The sequence below is a fragment of the Heloderma suspectum genome, chromosome 2, assembly GCF_057233095.1.
Source record: "Heloderma suspectum isolate Gila_16-S chromosome 2, 16-S_ref, whole genome shotgun sequence".
Lineage (NCBI taxonomy): Eukaryota > Metazoa > Chordata > Lepidosauria > Squamata > Helodermatidae > Heloderma > Heloderma suspectum.
Window position 1 is genome coordinate 296,525,820 of NC_139459.1, and position 19,466 is coordinate 296,545,285.

General features: G+C 42.0%; 1 protein-coding gene across 3 annotated transcripts in view; it reads right to left on the reverse strand.

The window, feature by feature from the left end:
- Positions 1–19,466, reverse strand: part of FGD3 (FYVE, RhoGEF and PH domain containing 3) — a 151,154-nt gene that overhangs the window by 51,808 nt on the left and 79,880 nt on the right. The window contains exons 2-4 of one of the 3 annotated variants that reach the window (XM_084839993.1): positions 17,842–18,012; positions 14,144–14,315; positions 12,347–12,944 (exon numbers count right to left, since the gene is read on the reverse strand). In XM_084839993.1, coding sequence (XP_084696119.1) covers positions 12,347–12,944; positions 14,144–14,315; positions 17,842–18,012 — 941 coding nt within the window. Of the gene's footprint in view, positions 1–12,346; positions 12,945–14,143; positions 14,316–14,556; positions 14,744–17,841; positions 18,013–19,466 lie in introns of those variants that run through there. The other 2 variants (XM_084839995.1, XM_084839994.1) reach the window with 2 other exon arrangements.

The following is a 19,466-nucleotide window of genomic DNA, read 5'->3' on the forward strand; positions in this document are numbered from 1 at the left end:
CTGGAAATGATAATTTAAAAAAGAAAAAAGAAAAAAATGATTATTGCATTATTTAATTCTTATTTATTCCTCCGTCTGCCTATAAAGTCATTATAACTTACTTATGGGAAAAAATTTTAACGTAAATCCAATGGAATGGATCCAGACTTCTATATACTTAGAGAAGACCTACTGAAATCAATTAGACTTAAGTTAGTCACATCTAAGTAAAAGTCCCATTGATTTCAGTGGGTCTACTCTGTGTACGTCTGGATCCAACCCAATGTGTTCCATCAAGGGATTCTTGAGGAATTAATTGTATCTGTTCAAATTCCAATATGAACTGACCTGATCTGTATCTCCAGGGCAAATGTTTGATTAGCACTTAGTTTTGGCTCAAAAATCTATCAAAACACATTTAAAATTCATATCTTAAGAAAAAACATAATTTAAACATTTGCATTTCTTTCTATGGTGTGGATTAAAAAAAAATCACAGGCTCATGCAGAAACAGGATGGAATAGACTATCAGTGAACATACGCAAAAGTGATGTGTACTGGAAACAGACTGCTTTGTCCATTCCTATCCCAGCATCAAGATTCAAACTGAGCTGTATCAAGAAGAGTAGTGAACATGGCTACTTGTTACTTATTTTATAAAATAATCTGAAGGCTGTGTTGAAATGTTAGAACACATATTTTTCATCCAGAAGCTCCAACGTTCAATCCCTCACATCTCTAGAATGGGATGAAATACCTGTGCTGGAAATCTTGGACTCGCATCGACAGTGTGAATAGGTAGCACTGGATTAGGGGTAGGGAACGTGGTTCCCACGGGTATCAATGCACCAACAGACACCTTTCTTGGCACCCCCCCCCCAAGGTGCCTTACCCCACTCACTTAAAAATATTTTTTAAAAACACATTTTCTTACTGGTAGCTGGGATTGCTGTGAAATAGGATTCTCTTGATCCTGAAAAGTGTGGGTTCAAAGAAGTTGTTTAGTGTGTTGGGGCTCAGACCCCACCTCTGCTTGGTACTCAGTCTTTTGGTTAGTTGCTTTGCCACACTTCCCATGGCAGCCATTTTATGCTGGTGTTCAGGAAAGCTTCTCAAATTGCTAACTGTGTCCAAAGCTCAAAAAGATGCCTAGCCTTGGGTTAGATAAACCAATGATTTTACCCCTTATAAGGAAGCTCTTTACAAATCCACTGGTGATGAAACCATTAGAATCATACAGGTTTGACTGCTGCAATGACTGGATTTATGATATGATTTTGGAGGTGAGAACATGCTCTGCAGCTGGGATAAAGGAGACTGGGTGGTGGCGGCAGCAGCAACCATCCACATCGCTTTGGGAGCAGCATCGTCGCATCACCTGAGGCCTGGAAGGAGTCGACCCGGGCAGAAGCAACAGTGGCAGCAGATCTCTAGCCTCATCCTTGACAGGTGGCATTTCTGCCTTGTTGGATCACGGCGCCAGCCCAGCTGCACGCACCATCTTTTGGGAGGGTGCCTGGTCCATGCAGCAACTTCTGCACATGTTTGTTGGGAAGGCCATTAGAGCCTCATCCCTCTGATTGGGTGGCACTGGGCTTTTGAGGGTTGGGGCTAGGGACCTCTTGCCGCAGTTTGTGAAGGCAGGCCATTGGGCCTTCCCTCTGGGGTAGCAGGCAGCGGCCGTTTCCAGGACAAGCCTAGTCTGCTTAATTTCAACGGGACAGCCATTCCCCCCATCCCCTGTGTGTCCTTTGGGCAGTGCTGCCACTACTACTGTGGGCCTAGTCAGCTGAACTTCTGGCAGGAAGGCTTTGTGCCCACCCACCCCTCTGGGACAACGCCCCCCTCCCGGGTTTTAGTGCTGGGTAGGCCTTGAAAGCTGTGTGAGTGGGCACTTTGGGCCTTCATTAGTGGCTTGTTTGAAGGCTGGGGAGGATTTTTCTGTTGGATTTGGTTTAATTGATCTTGAGATGCCTCCAAGAAAGGGGCTTGGGGAGAAGAAAGGTAAAGGGAAGGCCATCTTCCCCCCCCCCCCCAGCTAAACGGCAATTCCATAGAGCAGATTCATCCTCTTCTGATGATGACAGCCCTGCTTTAGCTTTAATTTTGTCATGGCTAGAGGCAGTTGAAGGATACAGGGGGACCCCAGTGCAGTTACTCCAGTGCAACATGGTGTTGGGGACCCTGGGTCCAGGTAGACCAGGAGGCAAGTTCAGAAGAATCTCTTGTTTTCCATTTCTGTACACCTGGATGCCATAGAGGCTTCTCCTAGTTCTGCTTCTGCTCAGGCATCTTCTCCACCTGCGAGTTCTTTCCCTAGTGATCCTGCTCCAGTGCTTGCATCTGTGTCATCTGCTGCTCTGCTGGGCTTACATCTTCATTGACTGCTCCTGTCCTTGTGGATCAGGGTCGGACTCCAGATCCTGCTGTGTCGGCTTTTCAAGGCCAAGATGAGGGTGCAGGGCAAGGGCCATCTTTCCCATGGCAAGGTTTGGGCCCAGTTACACCCTGGGGGTGGCTTCCCTGGATGGCTGGAATGGGTTGGCCTTTTCCAGCCCCACGGAGGGATGCTGTAGCTGCCCAGTCTGCAGGGGCTGTGCCGCCTCTTCCTGGGGGGTTGACTAGTTCCACTGGTCCGGTGGTCACCTTGGTTGCATTGGTGCCAAAAAAGGCCCCTGGAGAACACAAGTTGATTCACAGCCTGTCTTTTCCAAAAGGGGGATCAGTGAATGATGCCATACCAGAACACCTTTGAGCGGTGCACAGTTCTTTCAATTCTGTGGTAGCAGTGGTGAGGGCTTGTGGTCACAGGGTTTTGATGGGCAAATATGACATCAAGTCTGCATTTCACCTGTTTCCTATCTGCCCTGTCAATTTTGCCCTATTAGGGTTCTATTTCAGGGCCAATTTTACATGGACAGAGCTCTCCTTATGAGGTGCTCTATTTCTTGTGCCATGTTTGAAAAATTCAGTTCCTTTTTGGAGTGGGCCATGAAGGACAGGACTGGATTGCAGAGCTCAGTGCACTAACTTGATGATTTTTTATTTGCTGGTCCCAAGGATTTTTCTCAGTGTGCTTACTTAACGCAGGAGTTTTCTGCACTGATGGAGGAATTGGGCATTCTTCTGGCACAGGAGAAAATGGAGGGCCCTCTACCACTGGTTATGTTTTTGCGGATAGAATTAGATTCCATTAATCAATCCTGTAGACTACCTAGCGATAAGCTTCTGTCCTTGAGGGATAGAATTAAAGGGGTTTTGATTGCTAGGAAGGTAACACTTCACACCCCCCAGGAACTGGGTACCTAAATTTTGCTTGCAAGGTTATAGCTCCTGACAGGGGCATTCCTGAGACACCTGTGCAGTGCTATGCAGGGGTTGTGTCTCCCACACCACCGAGTCAGAGTGTCTGCTGCTATGAGGGATGATTTGCCAGTCTGGCTGCAATTTCTGCACAAATTCAATGGCATGTCTTTTTGGAGACGAGAGCTGTTATTGGAGGCAGAGCTGCAGATACACTCTGATGCATCTGGGTTTCGGAGTAATTTTTAGGGACCATTGGTGCTCTGCACAATGGCCTGAGGAGTGGTTAGCTGCAGGTGGTTAGCTGCAGGATCTCACTTTTTTGGAGTTTTCCCCCATATATGCAGCAGCTCATTTGTGGGCTGATCAGATGTCCAACTCCATGGTGCACTTCTGGTGTGACAACCAGGCCACTGTTCAGGTCATTAATTCCCTGTCATTCTGCAATCCTAGAGTAATGGTCTTTAGACCATTAGAATCATACAGGTTTGACTGCTGCAATGACTGGATTTATGATATGATTTAGGAGATGTTTGCAAGGTCATTATTATAAAATGGAATGGTGGGAGGATTAGTCTCTCAGGTACTTCCTCCTCCACTCTTTGGCCATATTCAGACGATCAGAGGGGGCAAAGAAGCCACCGTGGCTTCTTTTCCCTGTGCCGCACTCATGACCACCATTTGTGTAATTACCTGCGATGCCACACGGGGTGCCATGTCATCCGAAACTGGCATGGTGCGCAGCAGCCCACAACCCCTACTACAAGCCATGGGTTGTAGGGTGGTAAGAAGCCAGCCCCTTGGCACACTGCGCCAGGTTCGGAAGACACAGCAACCTGTGCATCATTGCAGGTAAGTATGCAAGTTGTGCAGGGGTAAGTTGTGTGCGCAGCACGTGTGGGGGCAGGGGAAGAAGCCATGGCTTCTTTTCCCCTATGATTGTCTGAACCCAGTCTTCATATTACAGTCTGGCCTTCTCTTATTCTCCAAAGCGAGTTGTATTACTTACTTTGACTGTGAGCTCTTTAAGCACAGGGGTATGCCTTCTTTTTCTGAGTAAGTGATATTACCGGCACGGAGCCCCTAAAGCAAGGCAGGCTATCATGCCCATCTGCACAGGAGTTTCCCATGTATCCTGTCCAGTGCTTTAATGTAGATTACCTACCTTTTTTTTTTTTTTTAACCCTTCCCCTATTGACAAATTAGAAATTACATGTTTATCTTGTAGTTTCACACTTCAGCTATGTGGACAAGACCAAAGAGTGGAGTCTATAGGTTTTGGAGGGATCAGGTGTACTGAATTACTCACTCACATAAAAAGGAATAAAAAGAAGCCTGCACATAGACTTTCCCTAAAGCCATGCATTTTTAATATATTTTTTAAAAAGAAAAATAGAAACTATCAGTAGAAGATACCTTGTCCTTACTGGGTTCTTCTTTTAGATAATTTTAGAACATGTCACACAATGCAAAATAACTGGAACCATTCTCATGTTATTTGATACACACATTTTCAGAAATGCAGACACTAACATAAAGTCATGTATGACAAGAAAGGCATGGACCATGAGCAGCGAGATACATTGGCTAAAGGAATCTGGCTAATAGTCATAATATGTTAGATGGAGGATTCAGGAACATGTTGAATCCACACATTTAAATTAGCAGAGTCACCCCAGATTGGGATGTAAGAGTCTGGAAATTTCAATTTTTGAAATTTCAATTAAATTTGCTTTTAGCCTTATTATTGTTGTTATTATTATAGTTCTCCAAACAGTAATATTCCTATCATTTATCCCACTGGTAACATCAACAGAATGAAGATCATTAGTTGTATCCCAATGGTTGTAGGAATGGAAAGCAGTTCACACAACTGTTCTTCCTCTTTCCCTCCTGCCCCCTGCAGTGCCCTGTATCCCCCAAAATCCTCCCTAGAAGGTGGGGGCTCCTGAACAGTACATCACACAGAACTGTGGTGGAGTGGGGAATCACCCCAAATGACGTGAAGAAGTCTTGTCTTGTCTTATATTATATATACACACATTACCATGTATATAATTAGAATGTAAGAAGTACTGTCAAGGTGTGCAAAACTGAATAATAAAAGCTGAATGGGAAAATGGATCCTAAAGATATTGATATGTACTTTACAGATCAATTGGTTAATGCTATAATGCAACCCGGACTAGATCCGGACTCCCACTAGATAGATATAAGCGTCATATCTATAATTTAGAGATTTGGCACCACAGATTTCATTGTATCACAGACTATATTCATTCATCATGCAATACTATAGCCCAGTGAAGTAAATACATACACTCTCAGAGGCTGCATTCTCCAGAATATACTTTCAGGTTTTGCCTTAATGTCCACTATTACTCTACCATTAATGGTTGCGATGACACCAAAATCAATGTTTCTTGCCCTTTCCTCTGGCTTGACTCATATTAATAATCTGATTGGTCTCAGACTCAGTGCTCATGCATATGGATAAGAGACACAGACTATTTCTAAGCTTATTCCCATGTTAATCTGTACTACTACTGTATCTCTGGTAGGCAAAGACAGCAAGTGATGGCTAATTTGACTTCCAATGTTCCTAAACACAGCTAGCTAACTAAATCACCCTGTAAACTACCTTGGAATCTTTCTTAAAGCACTCCAAAAGTCTGCTGAAGGATGGTGTATTAATCTTTTAAATAAATGAATAAATACTCCAAGACACTGAGAGAGCAATAATCCTTAATCTTGATGGTCCCCATCTGCTCAACTTCTCACTCATGCCATCCCCTCCTAAACAAGGCAGACTCCAACCCAATTCTTTTGATGCCTTTGCCTCATCTGTTCTGATCCTTAGATTTTCAAGAGCATCACAACCCCTATGGCTGTTGTTGTTGTTTATTCGTTCAGTCGCTTCCGACTCTTCGTGACGTCATGGACCAGCCCACGCCAGAGCTTCCTGTCAGCTGTCGCCACCACCAGCTCCCCCAAGGTCGAGTCCGTCACCTCCAGAATATCATCCATCCATCTTGCCTTTGGTCGGCCCCTCTTCCTTTTCCTTTCCACTTTCCCTAGCATCAGCAGCTTCTCCAGGGTATCCTGTCTTCTCATTATGTGGCCAAAGTTTTGCCTTTAATATCCTTCCCTCAAGTGAGCAGTCTGGCTTTATTTCCTGGAGTATGGACTGGTTTGATCTTCTTGCAGTCCAAGGCACTCTCAGAATTTTCCTCCAGCACCACAGTTCAAAAGCATCTATCTTTCTTCGCTCAGCCTTCCTTATGGTCCAACTCTCGCAGCCATAGGTTACTACGGGGAATACCACTGCTTGAACTATGCGGACCTTTGTTGTCAGTGTGATGTCTCTGCTCTTAACTATTTTATCAAGATTTGTCATCGCTCTCCTCCCAAGAAGTAAACATCTTCTGATTTCCTGGCTGCAGTCAGCATCTGCAGTAATCTTTGCACCTAGAAAGACAAAGTCTGTCACTGCCTCCACGTTTTCTCCCTCTATTTGCCAGTTATCAATCAAGCTGGTTGCCATAATCTTGGTTTTTCTGAGGTTTAACTGCAACCCAGCTTTTGCACTTTCTTCTTTCACCTTCGTCATGAGGTTCCTCAGCTCCTCCTCACTTTCAGCCATCAAAGTGGTATCATCTGCAAATCGGAGATTGTTAACGTTTCTTCCAGAGATTTTAACTCCAGCCTTGGCTTCATCAAGCCCAGCACGTTGTATGATGTGTTCTGCGTACAGGTTGAATAGGTAGGGTGAGAGTATACAACCCTGCCGTACTCCTTTCCCAATCTTAAACCAGTCCGTTGTTCCGTGGTCTGTTCTTACCGTTGCTACTTGGTTGTTATACAGATTCCGCAGGAGGCAGACAAGATGACTTGGTATCCCCATATCATCAAGAACTTGCCACAATTTGTGATGATCCACACAGACAGTCTTTAGAATAGTCAATAAAACAGAAATAGATGTTTTTCTGAAACTCCCTGGCTTTCTCCATTATCCAGCGGATATTGGTAATTTGGTCTCTAGTTCCTCTGCCTTTTCTAAACCCAGCTTGTACATCTGGCAATTCTCGTTCCGTGAATTGCTGGAGTCTACCTTGCAAAATCTTGAGCATTACCTTACTGGCATGTGAAATAAGTGCCACTGTTCGATAGTTTGAACATCTTTGGTGCTTCCCTTTTTTGGTATGGGGATATAAGTTGATTTTTTCCAATCTGTTGGCCATTCTTGTGTTTTCCAAATTTGCTGGCATATGGCATGCATCACTTTGACAGCATCATCTTGCAAGATTTTAAACAGTTCAGCTGCGATACCATCATCTCCTGCTGCCTTGTTATTAGCAATGCTTCTTAAGGCCCATTCAACCTCACTCTTCAGGATGTCTGGCTCTAGCTCACTGACCACACCGTCAAATCTATCCCCGATATTATTATCCTTCCTATACAGATCTTCCGTATATTCTTGCCACCTTTCCTTGCTCTCTTCGGCTTCTCTTAGGTCCTTGCCATCTTTGTTTTTGATCATACCCATTTTTGCCTGGAATTTACCTCCGATGTTTCTAATTTTCTGGAAGAGGTCTCTTGTCCTTCCGATTCTATTATCTTCTTCCGCTTCCGCGCATTGCTTGTTTAAAAATAATTCCTTATCTCTTCTGGATAACCTCCAGAATTTTGCATTGAATTGGGCATATCTCCCCCTATCACTGTTGCCTTTTGCTTTCCTTCTTTCTTGGGCTGCTTCCAGTGTCTCAGCAGACAACCATCTTGACTTCTTGGTTTTCTTTTTCTTTGGGACGTTTTTTGTTGCTGCCTCCTGAACAATGTTGCGAACTTCTGTCCATAGTTCTTCCGGAACCTTAAATCTATTCTTCACCTCCACTGCATATTCGTTAGGAATATTAGTGAGCTCATATCTAACTGATCTGTGGGTCTTCCCTATTCTCTTTAGTCTGATTCTAAATTGTGCAATAAGAAGTTCGTGATCTGAACTAGAATCAGCTCCAGGTCTTGTTTTTACCAACTGCATAGATGTCCGCCACCTTTGGCTACAAAGGATGTAGTCAATCTGATTTCGGTGTCGATCGTCTGGTGAAGTCCATGTATAAAGTCGTCTCTTAGGTTGTTGGAAGAGAGTGTTTGTTATGCACAGTGAGTTGTCTTGGCAAAATTCTATCAGCCTATGTCCTGCTTCATTTTGTTCTCCCAGACCATGCTTGCCTGTAATTCCAGGTGTCATTTGACTACCCACCTTAGCATTCCAGTCTCCTATAATGAAAATAACATCTTTTTTTGGTTAAGACGCTGAACTGCAGACCGGAAGGTCGGCAGGATAGCAGTTCGAGACTCAAGTGCCGTGTGACGGAGTGAGCTCCCGTCTTCAGTCCCAGCTCCTGCCAACCTAGCAGTTCGAAAGCAAGAAATTGCAAGTAGAGAAATAGGTACTGCTTCGGCGGGAAAGGTAACAGCGTTCCGTGCACCTGGGTGTTCAGTCATGCTGGCCACATGACCACGGAAGCGTCTTCGGACAACGCTGGCTCTTCGGCTTAGAAATGGAGATGAGCACCACACCCTAGAGTCGGACACGACTGGTTGGGGACACCTTTACCTTTTTTTTTATCCAGTAGGTGCTGCAGATCCTCATAGAACTGATCGACTCCTGCTTTTTCAGCATCTGTGGTTGGGGCGTATATTTGGATCACTGTGATGTTAAATGGCTTACCCTGCATTCAAATTGAGATCATTCTGTCATTTGTTGGATTGTATCCAAGCACTGCTTTAGCCACTTTATTATTAATTATGAAGGCTACTCCATTTCTTCTGTGGTCCTCTTGTCCACAGTAGTAGATCTGGTGGTTATTTGATGTGAACTGGCCCATTCCAGTGTATTCCATTCCAGAGCCAGTGTAGTATAGTGGTTAGAGTGACAGACTGGGAGCCGGGAGATCCGGGTTCTAGTCCCCACTTGGCCATGGAAGCTCACTGGGTGACTTTGGGCCAGTCACAGACTCTCAGCCCAACCTACCTCACAGGGTTGTTGTTGTGAGGATACAACGGTGAGGAGGAGGATAATGTAAGCCGCCTTGAGTTCCTTGCAAGAGGGAGAAAGGCGGGGTATAAATGCAATAAATAAATAAATAAATAAATTCCAGTCCATTTCAGTTCACTGACACCCAAAATGTCTATATTTAATCTTGACATCTCCCCAATAACCACATCCAATTTGCCCTGGCTCATAGATCTTACATTCCAGGTGTGTTGATGTGGTGTGTTGATCTTTAGAACATCGGATTCATCGTTCACCACCAGCACCATCGGCTGCTAGCCGTCCTTTTGGCTTTGAGCTAGCTGCGTCATCACATCTGGGGCTTGTTGAACTTATCCTCTGTTCCTCACCAGTAGCATTTTGACCATCTTCCGACCTGGGAATCCCATCTTCCGATGGTATACCGACATATCTCTGGTTGTACTGATCCATTTAGTTTTCATGGCAAGAATACTGGGGTGGGTTGCCATTTCCTTCCCCAGGGATCATATTTAGTCTGACCTCTCTGCCATGACCTTCCCGTCTTGGGTGTCCCTTCACGGTTTAGCTCATGACATCATTGAGGTGCTCAAGCTCCAGCACCACGACACGGTAACAATCTCCTTTGCTGAAGCCCCTATGGCTACCACTGGCTAATTGTCAGTCTGGAACCAGGCAGCTCAGTGCTTAGGAGACCTTTCAATGTTAATTTTGTGGTCTGTAATTGAGTAACATATGTGAACTGATTGTCTTATCTACATATGTATACTGTTGACTTTGAATGGCATCTTGTCTGGCGAAAACAACAAAGAGACTAGTGGTACCTTTGCTGTTTTGACTAAAGAAGACAAAACACGTTTGCTGAAAAAAGTCAGATAACAATTATGCATGCAACAGTCCTGTTGTGGGAAAGAAGATCACATACCTTATGGTGGTTGCTTAAAAATGTGACTCTAGGTTTTGGGGCAGCTGATCAACTGTTGACTACAGCAATAGGGTGAGCTAAGTGTTTCCAAGCTCACACTGGGGAAGGAACAAGTCACCAGTTTGTCATGCAGGCAGAGCCTACAAACAGAGCCTGACCATTAAAGCCACCACATTGAACACTGATCCCATTGTAAGACGTTATCTATTGCTACAGGAAGGCAAGAAATATTCCAGATACAAACAGAATGGGGTGGAGCTTAGTGAACTCAGGTTTGAGGCCTGAATTACCTGGAACAGGGTGTCAAGACTCCAGGACCAAAGCTCAGTGAGAGCTATGGAAATGACAGGACAAGCCATGGACAACATGCTTTCTGGACTGCAAGAACAAGCCCACTAGAGCTGCCTTGAGTGTCATGTTTTGGCAGAAAAGAAGAGTATAAAACTAACTAACTAACTAAAGCTTAACAAGCCACAGAACTAGAGATGGGCAAATTCTCACAGGCTTTCCTCAGACTGACCTGGAAATGAACCAATTTCTTTCCAGAAAAAAATGGAAATGAACTAGTTAATTTTCGAAGATGTCAGGAAATGAAGACATACACCCCTCCCCACTAGCCTCCAAAGCACCATCTTCACCCTTCCATTTGCTTAGCTATAAGCAGGGAATTGAAACAGCAGCTGTAGCAGCAGCACAGAGAGGGGAGGAGGAACTTTTACTCTTTTGTTCCACCTTCCTCTCTGTCATCCCAATATACTTCACAGTAAAAGGAAAAGTGGAGAAAGCAATTTGGGGGCTGGAAGGAAACCCAAGGCCCCTTCTCTGGCCCAGATATAGATCCAACCTGGAGAATAGTTCGAAGTGTGGGTGGGCACGTGCATGTGTTAAAAGATCACCACTCTTTGAGGTGCCCTTTTCAGAATCCTGAAACTTTGAGCAAACTTCCACAGCAACTCTAGACAGGTGTTATGGACCTTTTAAATCTGCTTGGTATGCTGAAATGTCAGAAAACAAAAACATGGGAGGAACAAACAGGGAGGAAGTTGGAGCCATTTAAAAAAAAGGAAGTTGGTCCTGACACTCAACTAACCACAAAGCCACTGTAGATTAGAGCTACAGGAAAGAGCAAGGAAAAGAACAAAGAAAAGAACAGTGCAGACCAAGGACAAAAAAAAAAAAAAGCATCCACAGGGACAGACAAGAGGAGGAAAAAAAGGCCCGAAAGAGTAGGGGCTGAAAAATCCTGTCAGCTAAAAATGGCATGCCACATCAGCAATATTTGGTAGTCACCTGGCAGACCTGGCCACAAGGATAAGCATCAGCAAAATAAAGTTACAGGGATCAACATAAGGCAGGTAAAGGTAGAGACAGGGCAGAGAAACAAGGGTTGAAGGATCAAGAGAAGGAAAGGTGGGACTAAGACACCTCAGTGAGCACACTCTTGCCCACGCAACTACATCACTACCCACAAGAAGCAACATTTAAGTATACATATCCACTATTTCGTGGGCATCACACTAATTATAGTAAGGATATTTTAACTAGGGTGGCCAGCTCCCCTGCATCAGAAGGCACAACTATTATAAATACTCACAAGGTGATAGTTACACTTTTAGTATGTAGGCATTAGTTTAAAAACCAGAAAAATAAAAACAGGGTTGCAATAGTATTTTTTTTTACTAGGTCACATTTACCCTTACTAAACACTTTAATCTGTCACTGCTGTATATAAGAACTTTTTTTTTTAAATGTGCAATTTGCAAACAGAATTATCACGTTTGCTTAAGAATCAGTCACTTGCATGCTGTTTAGCCAATAAAGATGTAAAAGCTGTTCTTCTAAAAAGCCGTTAATATGCTGCACTTCAAAAGAGTACAGGATGGAGCCCTAAGACAAGGGAGGCTATAGCTCAGTGGGAAAACAATGTTTTGCATACAGAAGACAGACACCTGCCTGAACAGAGGGCCACTGCGAGGCAGTACTAGGTTACTGGGCTATGTGCATAGATTGTCTAACTCTGCATAATGCAGCTTCCTACTTTGAAAGTAAATTTCTCCACAGCATACTATTGCAAACACAGCATATAAAGTTAAATATTTTACCTTGTTAATGTCTACACATTCGAGCTTAGGTGCCTCTGCTGTTTCTTGCTCTTCACTACTTCCCTCATCTATGTCACTGTCTTCATCCTGAGCAGAGTCTCTCTTGTTCTCCCCAGCAGAAAATCTGACACCCTTTTTGTCAGTTTCCATCTCTGTTGGATTCCCATTCACAGTTGCTTTTTTATGTTCTGCACCATCTTCATGCAGAAAAGTCTCTCCGGCCACACTACAAGAAGGGCTGTCAATTCCACTGTCCCTATTGGGAATTTTGCCATTACCGTTCAACTCAACAGAGGAGTCCTTACAGCCATGCTCTTCCACAGGTGCTTTGCTGATGTGCGCATCAGTACAGTCTTCAGTGCTTGTGGTATCATCTATATTTAGTTCCTTAATTTTCATTACGTCAGCATTAGACATTTCAGTGCTACACAAGATGCCAGACTCACTCTCATTTAGCTCTTTATTTTCATTTGTAGAAGCAGCACTGGAAGCTACCATATCACAGACACTTGGGCAAGACTCTTTAGAAGAGTCCGTTCCAGGTTCCATCTTAAAAGCTAGATTCAACTGGTTTCTTTGAACAACATGGATGGGCCACCTGCAAATGACAACAACGACATCATGTGCCAGATTCCAGGACTACCATGTGAACCAATCTATTTTGAATCAGGCACCATTGGTTTAATGTCCAATGCATTTCAGATCACAATTCCAGAGATATTAGCTCCCAGGATCACCTCTAACTTTGGCCTGGATGAGGTGGGCCTCTCTCAGGTAGCAGATTTTGGGGCGCAATTAAAGAGGCAGCAAATTGTCATTTGTTTTCAATATATTTTTTACTACCATGAAGGATACTGTCTGAATTTTCTGCCTCGGGCCCCAAAATGTCTTTGGCTGTCTCTGTAAGCTTCTAAGTTTGCATTGGATTACAGCAGCAAATGGGCATTGAAGCTTTAAGAATTTCTGAAAACATAAGCAGTCAGAATGGCTTCTATACATCCTGATAATGTAGTAGGTAGCCAAATAAAGAAATAAATGAACAGTAATAGAATTTCATTTTTAAAGAAACGGAACAAATGAAAGCCACAAATTTGTCCTTTTAAACTTTTAAGGGAACTATATTGAGGAAGTCACTGAATTCAATGGAATTAACCCTGAATAGTGAGTAAACCATTTATAGGCTGTTAAAGGCCAGCGAAGTATATTTATCCTCATCAAAACCACAACATCCAAATGGAATAAAATTATAAAAATAGCATGCTTCCTAAACATGTTAAATACTACAACACAGACCTGTAAATTCTCAGTTCTCTGACAAGTGTGCCAATTTTAAAATCAAACTTTCTCTACAGAAAAAGTTAAACCTTAAATAATTCTTAACCTTAAATAAATCAATTGTTGTCCAAGCACACTTATTCCAGGACTAAATGTGTACAGCCTTTTAGTGTATGGTGATACATTTGTCCTCTTGAACTTCTGGCTGGCAGTCCAATGATATGCTTCAAGCCATTAAATGATATGAAATGTAAAACCCGAAAAACCATACCTTTTTACTAATGTAAAAACCCTTTCAAAAATGTGTTTTGATTGAGCTATTCACCAATAAATAATCATCCATTATCAGGCAGAGTTCAAAACTCTCCGCTTTTAAGATGGACTTAACTGTCAGCATTATAATAGACCCATACAACATTTAATGTACTTCAGTTTGTATGCATGAGTTGTTATAATTCCACTGTTAAAAATGTATTTTTTGCTAAGGAAATGATGATGATAATAAAATTAACCAAAGCTTACCTAATACTTTCAAATTTTTCAATGAGCCTGTTAATGTCTGCTGAGGTCTGTGTTGTTTCTTCTTCAGGCAGTAGGCTTCTTGATGACTTTGGATCTGCTGGCAAAGGCCTAGATGGTGCTGGAGGAATCTTCTCCTGGCCAGAAGACTGGAGATGAACAGGTTTAGGAGGTACTAAAAAACAAAAACAAAGGACTGTTCCATCTTTAATAGCAACAAAGCCAATTGCTCCAATGAAAGGTTGGAACAACCATTGCTTTACTACAGCGGAAACAATGTAGATTCAGATTATCTTTATATATAAACACAATTTGTCTTAAGAAGTACTGGCGTTCCCTTTTGCATTTTGTTAGAACTTTCAGAGACTGGCAGAATGTGACCACTTCCTTGTTGCTAAACAGGATGTACAACATACCCAGGCGCTGCATTTTGCAAAAACTACACCACAACCTTCAGCACTGAGCTGAACATTTTGTTCAATGTAGAAGTGGCCCACAACCTTGAGTTCTGTTGGACTAAAACACTGAACAAAATCTATATAGAGTTAATATAGATTTTTCTCTTGTGTTATGCTCACTCTTCTGGAAATACAGAAAGCAAATTAAGAACAACCCATTTTTTCTTCTGTTCCCCTCCCCCACCTCTTCGTGGTAAAATCTGCATAAATTTCCTTCCTCTTTCGCTACTGCACTAAACACATTGCTTTAACAAAGCACTTACCATGTATTGCTGTCTGGTATTTGCGGGGGCAGGGGGGACAATGAAACACCTATCCACTTAGTCCTACTGTGGTAGCCTTTTGGAAAATACTACAACCATGTGAGTTCCTTATACCGCTTGCGGGTAAATAGTTTTGTCTTTTCTTTCAAGCTTGCAAGCAATAACACATAGCAACAAGTTCATGCATTATCCCTGTTGCATACAGCTAAAAGCAACTTAACTTAACTGGCCCTTATAGCTATATGCTAAACAAGTGACTTAAGGCACAATCCTATGCATGTTTAGTCAGAAAAAAGGCCTACAACTCCCAGCATGCCTCAGCCAAAATGGGTAGCTGGGGCATGCTGGGAGCTGTAGGCTTTTTTTCTGTCTAAACACACATAGGATTGTGCCCTTAGGGATAATTAACTCCAGTTGTTCACATCCTTCGGCAGTTGCTACCGACATTCACAAGTTCAGACTGCTTGATGGGAAAAAGGCTAAATGTTCATACTTTTTTGAACTCTCTCTATTGCAGAAGTTGGGTACCATATACAAAAAATCACATACTGTTTTTATATATTGCCATCAATGTATATAGCACTCTACAAAGTAACATAAGCAACACTCAGGCCAGGTGGAAGGGGATGATAAAAGATGTTACAATTTAAAAAGTTCTTAAAAGCAGTATGTTTTAGCACTCATTGGTGCTATTAGTGCTAAGCTATGACTGCCCTCCTGTGAGTATACCACCTGTAAAAGAGAAAATATTAGGAAGCAAAGTCAGGACATTAAGATAGATGTCCAAGAAAAGCATTTTACATTGCAGTTTATCAGACAAACTACTGTCTTTTACCATACACATTGGAATGACAATCTCTGCCTTGAAGAGTTCTTTCAAGAGTCCAACAGGAGTCAGATTTCCAGTTCCAGGGGAGCTGTTTACAGGTCCAACAGGGCCATAGGAAGGAAGGTTATCAGAGATCTAGTCCAACACTGGCAACCAAAGAGCAAAAGGGCCATAGTGGGGAATGTGACAGGCAGGAAGTCAAGCGTGGGGCAGTGTGGGAAAAGGGAGCAGGCACTTGGCCAAGCAGGAACTTCACCAATGAGAAATGCTGTTCAGACTGAAGACCAAACACTCAAGATGCAGTGTTTATAAGAGCTAGTCAAATTGGTCCGATCCCTGAGGGACTTGATGGAAGGGCTTTAGTGCAGCCTCGACAGCATGCTCCATGCATCCAGTCCCACTTGCAAGTCTCGAGTCAGAATGCAGGCCTGCTGGGACCGGACGCAAGAGGGCAGAGGCTGGCTGCTAGGAGCCCAGCTTGAGACATTTCCTCAATCTATGGTTACAGAATGTGCGTGCTACAGAATGTAGGAGCAACTTGTGGTTACATACTGTAAAGGGAAATAACTCGGAGTGAAGGTAAAATGGGATAACATTCCCCCCAAATGTATGGCACACTATATTCATGAAAAGTCTTACATTGTCTCCTTGCATAAATATGTATTAATAAAAATATAAAAATAGTTATTTTGTTGGTATCTAACTCCTGCTTGATTTAACAACATTTATCAAAATAGCTGTGACAAATATTGAAGATGTTCACATCCCAACACAAATGTTCTTCATAGGTCATGTTTTCTGGGAAAAAGGTTTTTATTCTACTGGACTGATAGTTGGATATACTACACCAATGAGTGGAGTGGATTGGATTGGGGGGGGGGGCTGTTATCTGAATGAAACTGTATAATCTGAGTTTCTTCCTTAGCTTTAATTACCCCTTTCACATACCTCTACAAACAATCCAGGATCAGTCTCTCCCCTATCCTATTATAGATAATCAATAACCTCTTTGCATTCCATTATTATGTCTGCACAGACACAATTCTCTCAACTTGTAATCTAAGAATGAGCATGTCAGACCTGGAGATGAAAGAAACAAAGTCTTTCCAAGATGCACCTTATTGAAAGGATATTAAGTAATTATTAACTATCCAATTTTTACATTAAGCCATTACTATATTTTCTATATACAGAAATGCTGTAAGATATTATCCAGAGATTTAAACTTTTAATACAGAAGAAATATCTGTGGAATAAATCTATTTCTATATTTATTACACATGGACAGGATTTCAATTGCTAGCATATTATTTTGCGCAAATTCAGCTCACTCTACGTTTTTTAGGTGTTAATTGAGAAGGACTGCCCTATGCTGCCTACCATCTGCAAATGCATATGGTCCTACAGATCTTAATGGAGCAGAATGGTAGCACATTAGTATCTCATACTGAACAGTGGCAAAAAAGTACCTTGTAGAGATTGTAAATCAAAACAGCTGCTATAAAAGGGCACACAAAGTGATACCAAAACTAGAACACTCCATTCCTCTGATGTCAACCTAGTTGAAGTGATTAATCCTTTATACAACTACAAATCCAATCCCCACCTTCCCATGCATGCAGGTCCTTTAGCTCATACAGCCTCTCGACATGCCTGATGGGGTGACGGTGGGTCCATTGTGATGGATGAGAAATTCATTTAGTTTGCATTTTAATATGAACCTACCAAATTTGCACCTGCCAAACATGCGCACAAACTGGAATGGAGCTATTCAATGATATCCACACTTATCCAAACTTTGCAACACAGTTCGCAAATTAAAAAATGCATATGAAAATGTATAATAGCAGAAAGTATACATAAAATATGAATATTAGGGAAACGTGTGCACAATACACATTATATTAGAGGAAAATATTGCAAAAAGTACATAAATTAGTAAAGGTGCACACAAAAATATGTACGAATTTTCACGTGAACTTTAAAAAAATTGCAAACTGATGTGGAAAAGGGACAAAAGAAACTTAATATTGGAAAAATGAGAAACTGAGCAGAACAGAACTTGAAGGATTTGTCCATCCCTAGGGACCATGCATCGTTCAACCCAATTTTTAAAAATCATGTTAATACTGAAAGAGGTAAACTACAAACCTTGGGGTTTTGACAGAGGATGTTTTTTGGTCAGATGGGATTTGGTTTTGGGCTTTCTTCCGGCTTGAAGAGCACATTGTATGGGATCGACACGCTGCAACTCACCATGTGTTTCCAGCACTGGCCTTGAGTCAATGTGACATTTGATTTGAAAAGAAGAATGAGGGCAACCTGGAATAAAGGAATGGGTTAGTACTTTCTTCTTTTGCTAAAGAGCAAGCAGAAGAGTCTTGGCAGCTGCTGAGCCGATATTAAGAGTGATGCATCTGCTTTAAAGTCATCAGTTTTAATACATTCATCCTGATCATCATCATTACATACAAGATGGTTTATAAGAGAATGCTAACCTAACGTCCTTCATGATCCATTCTTCAAGCAGTCTATTATACTCTCTAAATTATTCTAACACTGAATGACTGTGGGGATAACCATATAATTTTTAAAGCATCCATAGTACTATTGAAGGATACAGCATTGAGGCAAGGCACCAATTTTTTACTCAAGTCAATAGTAAATTACCAGTTTGAACCAGGCAATCATGCTTACAAAGTCTGACATAATAAGCATGTCATCATTCTTGCCAAAATAATAATAAAAAAAGATTTACAAGTGACAGTCACCCCCTTCACATAATATATCACATGTGTGAAGGGAATCCATGTGAGGACTGGGGCAATACAACATACCCTGTCCCTAGCATGCAGTGGTGGGTCTAGCCCCATCCCTGATGTCTGCATGTTGAGCATAGATGCCCGAAAAGTGGTCCCTATGTATGAGCAGCTGCTTATGTGCAGGAGCTCTTCTCCAGCTGTCCATGCTCAACAGTAGTCATTGGGGTTAGCTTGACTGCAAAAAGCCAAGGGTGGGATCAGCAGCACATCATCCTGTGGATTTTCCTTCACATGTGTAATGCATGAAGGAGCTAATGTTGCTTATTATTTAAGCACTTACATGTACTGGTACAGAACATATTAAAACTTTCATGTATAGTTTATTTTGTGCATGGACAGATTGTACAAGAGAACCCAGACGGGTTTTACAATATTAGTCTTAACTAGTTTCTTGTGGAACATTCAATATATTATATAATTCACTTACAGGCATTAAATGTTTGCTTTTGTTGTTCTGTAGCTACCAATTAGATACTATGAGAAGTTAATGTCTGGGAAAGACACCAAAACAGAACCCATTTAGCCAGTATGTTTGTTTTTTAATGTATTAGAAGATCAATACCATTATAAATATATGTGGTTTTAGTGTTGGTGGTAGCACAACATTTATTTCAGAATAAAGCTGCATATTTTGAGATAGTGTAATCTAACAGCTTGCTGGTCTTAAATGGATCTCATCAATTCATGTCAGCTAAAGGATCTCGCTCAAATAATGTGAAGAACACAGTTCAGTGAACTTCTAGTTAATTATTAAAAAGCCACTTCCTTTTCAAAGGGCACCACCGATGTCATAAGTGAAAACAAGAAACATACAACATTGCATTAAAAAAAATCCAACCGTCTGCAATACATACAAACTACATTATACAGCACAGTCTTGTATCACCTCTATGGTTATACATCACAACTATTTATTATTTATTTATAACAGGGTGGATGGGCAACTTGCAGGCT